General features: G+C 38.8%; 2 protein-coding genes across 2 annotated transcripts; both read left to right on the forward strand.

Annotated features, from left to right (window-relative positions):
• The first annotated feature begins 7,435 nt into the window (after window positions 1–7,435).
• On the forward strand, window positions 7,436–8,285 carry LOC126558978 (high choriolytic enzyme 1-like). Its single transcript, XM_050215070.1, has 3 exons — window positions 7,436–7,619; window positions 7,680–7,843; window positions 7,911–8,285. Exons 1-3 carry the CDS (start codon window positions 7,436–7,438, stop codon window positions 8,283–8,285), a joined length of 723 nt encoding a protein of 240 aa, XP_050071027.1.
• A 98-nt stretch (window positions 8,286–8,383) lies between these two features.
• Window positions 8,384–9,548, forward strand: LOC126558651 (hatching enzyme 1.2-like). Its single transcript, XM_050214703.1, has 4 exons — window positions 8,384–8,507; window positions 8,573–8,752; window positions 8,825–9,145; window positions 9,211–9,548. The coding sequence occupies exons 1-4, from the start codon at window positions 8,384–8,386 to the stop codon at window positions 9,546–9,548; spliced, it is 963 nt and encodes a 320-aa protein (XP_050070660.1).
• Window positions 9,549–11,146: the final 1,598 nt, after the last annotated feature.

The following is an 11,146-nucleotide window of genomic DNA, read 5'->3' on the forward strand; positions in this document are numbered from 1 at the left end:
TTTCGTGATGCTATCGTTCCTAGGAACCGATAAGAATTGATAAGGAAGCAGTGGTGCGCTACTTGTAGGCAAGACACACATAACTTGTAGGAAAAAAAAAACTATCGGAACTGTATGATGAATTTATTGCTTTGTAAGTTACGCTTGTTGGCATTAATCAACTATGCACAAGCACAGATTTTATGTAAGATTTGTTGTAGGTCGCCGTGATTTAATTTTTTTATTTTTGTTTTCCTGTGGTGGCTATATCCGTAAGCGAGAGTTGATCATTTTTAAAAATCAGATTTAGTGAACGATACGCAAAAACAAAATCAAACTAAAATAGTGCTAAACTGTTACTACTACTATCCACTAATAGGTGTAGCGTGTGTACCAGAAGTGTGTAAGGGACGAGAGAATGAGATCAGATGATGAGAGTGATATTAGCGTGTGTCTGTTAAATACTACTTCTTAAAAGCGTAAAACGAAACACAAGCAATTGTTCAAAATGACACAAAAAATCTACAAAACGCCTTAAAATAGTAGAGCAACAAATGGAAGTAAAATAGTTTTTTTTTGTTTTGTAAGTAGAAACGTATGAAACCAGCAGTAGCGGCAACAGCAGCAGCACCAAGAGAAGCTTAAGTTGAAATGAGTTAAGGCAATGAATTTTTAAGAGAGGGGAGCAACAATAAAAAAGCGGAAGCTCTGTTTTAGTATGCTAAATAGCCAGTAACAGTTAAGAAGAGAGAAGAACAGTAACAGCAACCACAGGAAGCAGTAACTTTAAACACAATAATTTAGTAGCAAAGTTAAAGGAAATAGGAAAAGTGGAAAGGTTTGAGTATGTGCCGTGCGCGCGTTAAAAGTCTAAGAAAAGAAACGTGAATTTTCCCTGTTGTGTTGGCCACCCTTCCTCATCAAAAAAAAAAAAAAAAAAAAAAATGGAATCGGTATCGAATACCGCACCTTTAAATCATCCCACTATTCCTTTCCTCTATATAATACATACGAAGTGCGATAAGTTGAGTGTTAGGTATTTGTTTAACTGTGCTTTTCTTTTACTTACGTGTCCTTTCGGTGTGCGTGTATGTGTGTTTATTTAAAATGTTATTCTCTACCTACATATATAGATTCTCCTCTAGGCCTCCTTCTCCTCCTTTTAAGTAGTGTTGCAAACAAAATGGAATAGTTTAGAAGTTAACCGTATTGTTCTTTGTTTAAAAAAAAGCTACCTTTCCTGTACCAACCCCCCCTACCTTCCGATCCCCACTTTACACTCACCCCCAAAAAAGGAATTAAACCGCTGTTGTGCGCCCGTGGAACTAGTTTCACTTTTTTTAAAGTAATGTTTTTGGACAGTCTTTATTATAGCTCGTATCATAATTGTTTTCATGTGTTGTTTTAAAAATATGTAACAGTGTTGTGAACAACTGAACTGAGAGGTTTTTTTTAGGTAAAAACAAACAAGAAAGATAGATAACAACCGCAAGCAAGAAAGAGTGCGTGTGTGTGCGTGCGTCTGCTACCCTATAAGAAGATCCTATGAGGAAACAAGAAGAGTTCGTTATTCTTAGTGTGCGCTACAGTTGACGTATATATGATAATTTTATGTTTCGCTTTATGAATATTTTCTTTACCTATTTTTGTTCTTTAGTTTCACGTCTTTTACTTTGTAATTTGCTACCTTTTCATTGTCCCATTATTGCATAAATATACATCATTTATAATTCAAGCATACTACTACTACTTCTACACGTATACATGCTGCTCGATGGTTTTGTTTTGTATTATTGTTTTTTTTTATTTCACTGTATGGCATTTCGCACCAGTGTGCCCACGATGTGCGATTTTATTTTCATTTTGTATTTTTTTAAATTTTTTATTTTAGTTTTGTTTACCAGTATCAGATTACTCATAGGGAGGTGCGTGTGATTTGTTTTTGATTTACGTGCTTCTTTACACAATCCAATTGTACAATTTCAAATCGCCAACCAAACAAAATTTATACAGTGTTCTGCTGGCCTTCCCCTTTTTTACGTTTTCGATTAGCGAGGCTTTTTTAAAAGTCGTACAAATCACTCGTAATAACTGCCAAAATGGGAAGAACACACAGCTCTCCCTTAAGAGGATCTATTCACCAGAAGCAACAGAGAAAAATTCAACATAATTTTTTTGAGGGTATCTTTTATTACGAAACATTATGAACGATTTGTACATCAAAATGGTAATCAAATTGAATCACACAGGCATACAGCCACACACACACACACACACGTCGCCTTATACCGGGTATGACAAATCTTTGATTTTAACAAGTTAATTTAAAGCGTTACGAAACATGGGGCATAAAAACATGGCTAAACAAGGAAAAATACCGAAGAGAAATTTGCATCCTTATTGTTCTGATCACTGTTGACGAGGGGCATATATTTTTGCGTTTTCGTTTTTCACTTTTTTTACCTTATTTCTTCTGATCCTTTTAACGGAACATGCTATAATTTTTCTTTTACGATTTTTTTTTGTATTTGAATAACCGGACTTAATAAATGTATTCATTTAATAATTGATTCGCAAAAGATTTTGGTTTTGTATTCTTTTTGTAGCCCTGCGTAATGTAATGGTTGTTTTTTATTTTATTTTATAATTATATATTTCATTTTGTACTTTTTTCCTTCTGTTTTTAGGTATTGGTGGAGCGCATATAGTGTGTTTTTCTCAAGCTCTGCTATTTGTTTCACAATCGATGGCAATTCTGTTCCAATGGCTTCTTTCCGGAATTCTGAAGCAAATGGACGATATCGGTAGCAGTTACACAAACTAAACCATAAGCTGTAACGCTCTCTACATTGGTTAAGAATACTAGGAATTCATATAGCAAACATCACCGAAAATAACTGCATGATACAATATTGTGTTTTTGTGCGAGGGGTTTGGGGTAGCGACCAATGATGTTTGGAGTAAGGCCACGAATGCATAATACAACGTAAGAAACCGCCACGACTTAAAAAGTAACATTTAACAGTACTAAGCAAACAAGCAAAATAGCCGAAACCAAACCAAACAAAAACAAGAAAACCTATAACTGAAATGATTCTAGCGTGCGGTAAGCGTAACACAAACGGAGAAGCAAAAACAAACAAAGCAAAAAATACACACACAAAGCGACAAATGGTAAACATGTAAGTTGAAATTGAAAAGACTGGTTAATATCAATTTTGAATTTAAGCAAACCGTAATAAGTAAGGAGAGTAGGGCAAAAATAAAAGAAGACAAAGCGAGCAAAACAAAACTAATAATCAATAACACTAAATAAGGCAACCAAACACTTACACACGCATAAAAAAAAAAAACACATTAGAAAAAGTGCGAAAGGGCGAGAAGGAACTGTAAAACTTGTTGAATTAATTCCCCCCCAAAACTGATAAACTCCCCCAGCAAAAGAAAAGAAAAGATGTTTATGTAAGTTAGAAAACACCGAAACGAAGGTAAAACAATACTAAAACTCTAGTGGTAAATAAATTTTACATCCCGTTGTTAAGAGACAAAAATCGATAGCACAAGAAGCGGTGTGACACTGCTGATGAAGTACTAAATACTATCTCGATTAGTTTTCGATCGCGAGCCAAACCAAAGGGTGGATCGTTTGGTTTTGGAGTGGAGAGGGATGTTGTTGGACCACTAGGTTTTCGCTTTCCGATACTGGTTATGCTCATTGATATAATTAAAACAAGATTACGATTACTGAAGCTGCTCTACACAGATAAAGATACTAGTGCGAGGTCGTTTTTGGGGTGAAAATATTTAACTGAAGTACCTTATTTGGCAGCAAGAACCCGAGAAAACAAATACGCATTGGAGATAGGCTCTCTCCCTTGCCCTTGCTTTTATGTTGTTTGTTGATGCCCTTTTTTTTTTTTTTGGAACATAATGTTCGAATAATAATGCTAAAAAACGTAGTACGCCACAGGGTGATATAGAACACATTCGTTTAGGGGCAAATTTAGAGACAAATCTGTGTGCGCAAGGCTGTGTGGATTAGTTCCGGACTAGATCGTGTCCCGCGTAGTAAGCATTTGTTTCATTTCGTTGAGCGTTTTGTCCGGGTTCCGCTATTCGAACCGATGTCTCACATTTTTCTCCGCTGTCCACACGTGGCAGGAACAGAATGTTTAGTGTACTAAGACGATAAAAACAATTGGTTCGCGAGTGGTGAGTGATGCTAGGAGGAACCGTTCTGAACATACTAGTTGCTAGTTGCTAGAAGTGGTTAAGGACATGGCCGACGGTGGTCAGTGGGCAAGCGTTATAGAGTTATAAGCAGAGAGATATATTTTTCCAGTGCTACATGTAATACACTTTGTCAATAGTTGCTAATGTGCGGACCTTTCGCCGGCAGTGGCCCCTCGGCTCATTAGCTGAGATAGAGCTGGATTGGTGAGATCCGTTTTACTACGTTCGTAAGGAGTCGTGCTCCGTGCTCGGGTTGTGGAGCTGTTTTGAGGATCATTTCCTTTACCTAGTAACAAACTTTTTCCCCCGTTACTCTAGCTGTAAGCGATCGTTTTTAAACAAATCTTTATCTCTGTGCCGGTGTGCGTGTATTGCAGTGCAGCGTTTTTCCGCGCCTAGTCGCTCGCGAATCGAACTGAGCGTCTATTGAAGTGGACACAGCTGCCGAACGGCTGGGCACACAGTATCTGAGTAAGTTATACATTTATACAAGCGCTATTGTTTACTACGCTAAGAAGTCACTCGGGAAGGCTACTCCAAACAAAATTGGGGAACGAAATCAAATTTGGGAGAAAAAATGGGACGCTCCCATCCACAAATACACTTATGAAAAACACGTGCATGCAAAGACTCCGGAAAGAAGCATTTGGACTTTAACTATCGAAAAGTTGTTTATTTTCATTTTATTTTCCAAAGTATTTATGTTTTTAGTAAGCGCAAAACGACGCGAAAGAAACCGTGATGCAAAACATGAAATCAGAAGGAAAAAAAAACATGCAAATAAAAGAAATGAATGAAACATGAACTCTGTACACAGCTCACGAATGACAAAGGCGCATACCTTTCAAACATATAAAACTCACACACTTGATAATATATACATGTATAATCTAATGTTACTTAAGCATATACACATATATAGAGAGAGATGGAAACTTAACACAAGCAAAACAACATACACAAATATATATCTATATACACAATTGTCACAAAATGTGAAACGAATGAATCTAAGAAAACCGTTTAATGAGAGTTAGGAAACGAGAGAAACACAATTTTCGTTTTTGACATTGCCTTATTAACTTTAACAAAGTGCGTAATGCACCGTTAGTGTACCGAATAATTCACAAACTAGCGAGAAGCAGCGAATAAAAGCGCCCGATCCGGTGATGATGCAGGCGAGAAGTGTGTGAATTGATGCCTAGCTTTCCGGTCAGTAGTGGTAAGGGTTGAAGATGCACATGAAGGTTCGATGCGAAAAGCGAACGACAAGTAACTTACCCCGCATAATTTTCAAATCACAGAAAGAGGGGGTGTACAATAACTCTCCGAATGGGGTTCTAGTTTGTGGATTTAAAAAAAAAAAACTCCCCAGTGGTAATTCACGATATTGGGAGGCCTCCGTGGCAAAAGATTCTGGTAGCATCGAAAGCATATTTTAAGATTTCCGACTAGCAAAGAGATATTCAAAACACACACACACAGCGTTTGCGAAGAAATGTGCATAGAAATCAACGGAAACATTACATGGTGGGATTTTTGAACAGTACATCATACGGAATGGCACTTTTACTTCACGACTTCATGACAGCTACCACCATTTTCACCACTTGGTTTTCACGTGAGTGGGTGTTTTTTTGTTTTAACTGATATGAGATAATATGCTTGAAGTAGCATAGTGTGTAGTGCAGAGGATGAATGAGCAGAGATAATAACGATTTGCTGTCAAAAGAAAAGAAAAAAAAAACAAACAGAAACTCATATTTAGTAATATTTAATCGCTAACAAGTAACTTAAATAAGGAAATAATAATAATTATAATATTAATAATACTAATACAATATCAATGTACTCTTAAACACCCTTTGAAATACTAAGATAACTAGCTGGTAAATGGATGAGATGTTGATGAATGAGATGTATTGAAAATATGATACTATTTTAAACAAGGAAACAAAAATGCCCCTTACATTTAATTACACTTAAGACAGATAATATACATTGCATTACAATAAAGTGAATAGGGTGAGGTTCAAAAGGGTAAAACGGATACGGATTCGACAACAGAAACAGATCGCAAGTTAAACTGATGATAAAACGTTCTACGGCCTGAAAGCAGCAAAAAAAAAAAAAACAGAAAACATAAAACATAAAATACATAGTTGAACATTTTATAAACTTCGGATCCAACTCATTTAAACAACAAATGGTACGGTTCGGTTTTACAACAGCAACACAATCGTTAGTAGTTAAGTTTAGGCGGTTCAGCACCGGACACCACGAAAGGGAACCAACCTTGTTTGTAAAATACCTCTGTAGGGTTTCGAATTTTGTTCCCTCATTCACAAATGAGGTAGATTTAGGATTTTGTTTGCTTTTTTTTTTCACTTCAAACTTTGATGCCGCTTTATTTATTGTTTCAGTAGAAGAAAAAAAAATGCGCCCAGTCACCGAAACACACCACAATCAGCCGAGGACGAGAATGTTCGATGTAAAAAAAAGAATTTTCAACCGATAAGAAATACGAAAATTCAATAGAAAACAACGTTAGCTTACGTAGATGGTTTACAAAAGAAATAAAAAGCGAGGCAAAACATAAACTACCATTTAAGCAGCAACCTAATGCAACAGATAATGTAATGCAGCGATACCCATCGCTCGTTTTTGTCATTTTTTTGGGGGCAATATTTTGCGCGCTTAGTGAAGGGTTGTACGATCCTTCGAACATAAACAATTGTTTGTAATTTAAGTAACCAAATTAGAACGGTTCCCATCCTCCCCTATATACCTTGTTGCCCATCAAACTTTGTTTTGCTCTTAAAAGCATGGCGATGTAACAGAGAAACGCTAGAAATGTGTTTATTATTGTGAGAATGTAACAACACAAAAACAAATGGAAATGGAAAAATAAGAGAGAAAAAAGTATTCTGCAAAAGAAAGTAACACAAAACACACACACACACACTTACATATGACTGGTTGTTTGTATGGAAATTATTTAATGAAGAACAAAACCAAACTGGACAAATTCAAACTGCAAAGCGTCATCACCAGCTTGTACTGAGTCTGTGTATGGGGCAGTTTACTTGAGTGCTTGTTTCTTTCCCGCTGCAGTCTTCTTTGTGATGACAGTCGTGACAGTTACTCTTGTTGCTTTTATTTCCCGATATTACTAAGAAAGCTTTTGATCAGTCGCCAGTTGTTGGTATGCTTTTGCATGGAGATGGTGCATAGTTTGTTGATTGTTGTAGGTCTGTTGCTTATGTTCACCAAAGAGATGGGTAAATATATTATCGAAGATTGTGCAAAGCACGGACGACAATATGGCAATGTAGTGGAACACGTTCTGCCCAAGAAGTACCGATGGCCGAATGCGACGATACCGTACATTTTTGATGGAGATTTCGGTACGAAATAATAATCTGCTTAACCGGAACAGTAACTAAAATTTTTATATAAACCCCTAGAGGACATTCAATTATCAAACATACGAGGAGCAATGGCATTGTTGACTACCCGTACTTGTTTGCAATTTAAAGAACGAACCTCCGAAAATCACTATCTTTTCATAACGAACAAACTCGAAACAGGTTGTTGGGCAGATACGGGTCGCCAACCACGCGGTCCAACGGTAATGTCAGATCACATATTTAAAAAACCGTGGTAAAGATCATAATCCTTTTTCTAAGTTCTTTTAGTACATGAACCTTCCGCAACAGTGCACCCATCGGTCTGGTACGATTCTGCACGAGTTACTGCACGTGATCGGCTTCCTGCACCAACATACTCGACCCGATCGCGATCACTATCTGTGCGTTTTGTACGACAACATACTAGCTCATCCGGTGGCCCTGTACAATTATGAAATTGTTCATCCTTGGACCGAGCTCACATTTCCTTTGCCGTACGACTTTGAAAGTATTATGCACTACACACCGGATATGTATAGTGTCGCACCGGGTCGGTTACCTACCATGGTAACAAGACATCCTTGGGGTATGAACACGATAGGCCAACGCGACCGACTAACAGACCATGACGTACTAGCAATACAGTTTCTTTACTGCGTTTAAATGAATGAATTGCGTTTGTAGTTAAATTCGTCAAAACATCCGCTGGGTTAGCTCGCACAGAACAATTTTGTTTGATCAGTTTCGGTTGATGCGTAAGAATGAGAACATTGTTTAGGTGTTGGATTGCGGCGAGACTGGCATGGTTGGTTACCTGCGAGTTGATACCAATAGATCTTTCTATCTTTGGAACCACTCTATACCGTGTGATCGATACATCCGTAGGTAGGATCGAACGGCCGTACACTATTTTGTTCTATTAAACAATTTTTGTTGTAACTTCGTAACAGATTCGCTTGTTCGTAATCATGATCGAATGGCGGAATTGGAGCCCTGGGAGTTGGGAAATCTTGTTGGTGGAGATATGAGACTTCCAAGGCCTCGCTATCAGAATGCACTGGCGGGCCCTCCGGATGCGGCGTACCGTTGGCCAAATGCGACTGTTGTCTACTCGATCGATGGAAGCTTTAGTGCGTTCTGATAGGACACGCGAGTTGATTGAAAAGTCTATTTAGCAAGTATTTTCTTCCTCATCACCACAGACTCGTCTGAATTAGAGTTCATCAATGGAGCTATGAGAGAATTTGAACGTTACACCTGTGTTCGGTTTCGACGACGACGTACGAATGATCCCGCACTGGATGTTGCTTACGTCTCAATCGACAACTCTGACGCCGGCTGTTGGAGTGATGTGGGGCGAGGTGTTGAACGAACCGTTGTCAATCTTCAACCGGGATGTGCCAACTCCCTAACAACACCTGTACATGAATTGATGCATACGCTTGGTTTCTATCACGAACATAATCGGCTCGATCGCGATCGTTACGTTACGATCCTTTACGGCAACATGCTACCGGATGAATGTGAGTGAGATGTGTGCTAAATTGGATTACTGAATATTCCACGATTTTCATAACTACCTTTCTAGCTTTGCAGGGTAACTTCGATCTTGTTGATCCAAGAAGTACAACCACCTTCAACGTACCGTACGATCTTGGCAGCATCATGCACTATCGTAAGGATGCGTTTTCGAAACGACCAACTGAGCTGGACACGATGCGTGCCAAAGTGCCTTGGGAAGGGGAGCTGGGACAGAGGAACACTCTGTCGTGGTACGATGCTTTGCTGATCAACATCATGTACTGTGGTGTGCAGGTACCCCTGGAACCGCTTCCGATTCCATCACGCTGGATACCGGCAAAAGCTTACGGGCGTAAGGATCGATTCCGATATCGGCGTATATTGCGAGACAGAGCTGGTTACTAAACGCTTTACAAGTTAATATGACACTAAAGTAAACGATTATACAACAAATCATAAAAAAAGTTGCATAGTTTGTCCAGTTTTTGTGATGTGAAGATCCCAGACACGTGCCACGTTTCAATTATTCTAGAAGAGAAAATACGAAAGGTGTCATTTGCAGACGAAAACGGTAACTTCCCGCTTCCGGTCCAGAATCTTTTTCCGGTGAGTGCGAATAAGTTTTTGGCAGAATAATTAACATTTCGGTTGGGTGCAGATCCGCCCAACCATCCGTTTAGGCTCCGGAGTCCGAGAGGGAAAGCTTCAGTGCCGAAAAGTTTAGCTAGCACTTTTCTACCTGAACTGAAAGGTTCTTCCAGTTGATGTAATAATTTATTTACTTTTGGTAAAACGCTGCCGTATCCGTGCCCGAAGCTCAGTAAGCATCACAGGTAGGTGAGTTTTTAAACAGTTTTGCTGAAATTTTGCCGTTCATCTTCAGTCGAGTGGGAGGCACTTTTTCGTAGAAGTGACTTATAATCTGTATTCTCTGTTATCACTTCATAGTTGTGGAGTAAAATTGTTTTATTGGATTTATGATGAATTGAATTTCGTCTGGTCGTCTTTTCAATCGAAATAAAAAAAAGTTTGAATTTATATGCCTCATTTGTTTTAACTTATTTGGTGTTTTCATCTCAAGCGCAGACAACTCAATGTTTGAAAAACTTTTGCAAACTTTTCCACACGCCTTCCTCCTTTCCAATTCACCCTGCTGTAGAAACACTTCCAATTGCCATGAATTTACGATGATTTCGGAACGCCTAACCCGCAAACAATTCCAGACGGACGCACAATCTGGGAGTTAATTATCATTTTCGATGTTAAGAATAAGAGTTTCATGTCGGTTCACCCGCCTACGGTCAATCAGAGCCAATGTGGGGGGAGGGCTACAAAATCTTGCTGCAAACTGGTGCTGGTGAACTCCAACCCACAAGAAAAGGTGAACTTTTCTGGAAGTCTTATTAATTTATCTGTTACGGTTGGGTACGGTCGTTTCACAAATATGGAAAACATGTTCGGCCTCTGTTCTGTGGGTTGTGAATCATGTGCTAAATGAATACTCAACACTGCTCAGTGGAACCTTTTTCTGGTGGTGGAACACAGGAGGGATAGCAAAGGGATCGTCCAATGGTTCTTTTGGGGCGTGTGTTCGTTTCTATATGTGCGTGCTGAAATTAAATCCTTTCTCAATCTAACAGTAACCGAACCCTTTCCGGTGAATAAAGGACCAGCATGAGCGGATGGAGATGAGAGCATCAACGGGAGGAAGGAGTTGTTAGTGGGATGATTAACACGTCGTATGCATGAAAAGTCCATTGCCCTACACACACACACACACACACACTCAATATAGCAGGCGTCGAAATTCCCTTCGGTTAATTCCCAATGGCCAGTGTTGGGATGGTGGGAATGCGAGATGCGCCAACAATAGATCAAAATTTGTCATAAATTTTCCGCAACGACAAAGCTACCATCAACACTACTCACACCATCGACGACATCGTAAACAATCGAATGATGAACTGGCTTTCTGGCGTTGCGTCCTTTTATGTCGGGTTTCA

Source organism: Anopheles maculipalpis, chromosome 2RL, assembly GCF_943734695.1.
Source record: "Anopheles maculipalpis chromosome 2RL, idAnoMacuDA_375_x, whole genome shotgun sequence".
NCBI classification, from domain to species: Eukaryota; Metazoa; Arthropoda; class Insecta; order Diptera; family Culicidae; genus Anopheles; species Anopheles maculipalpis.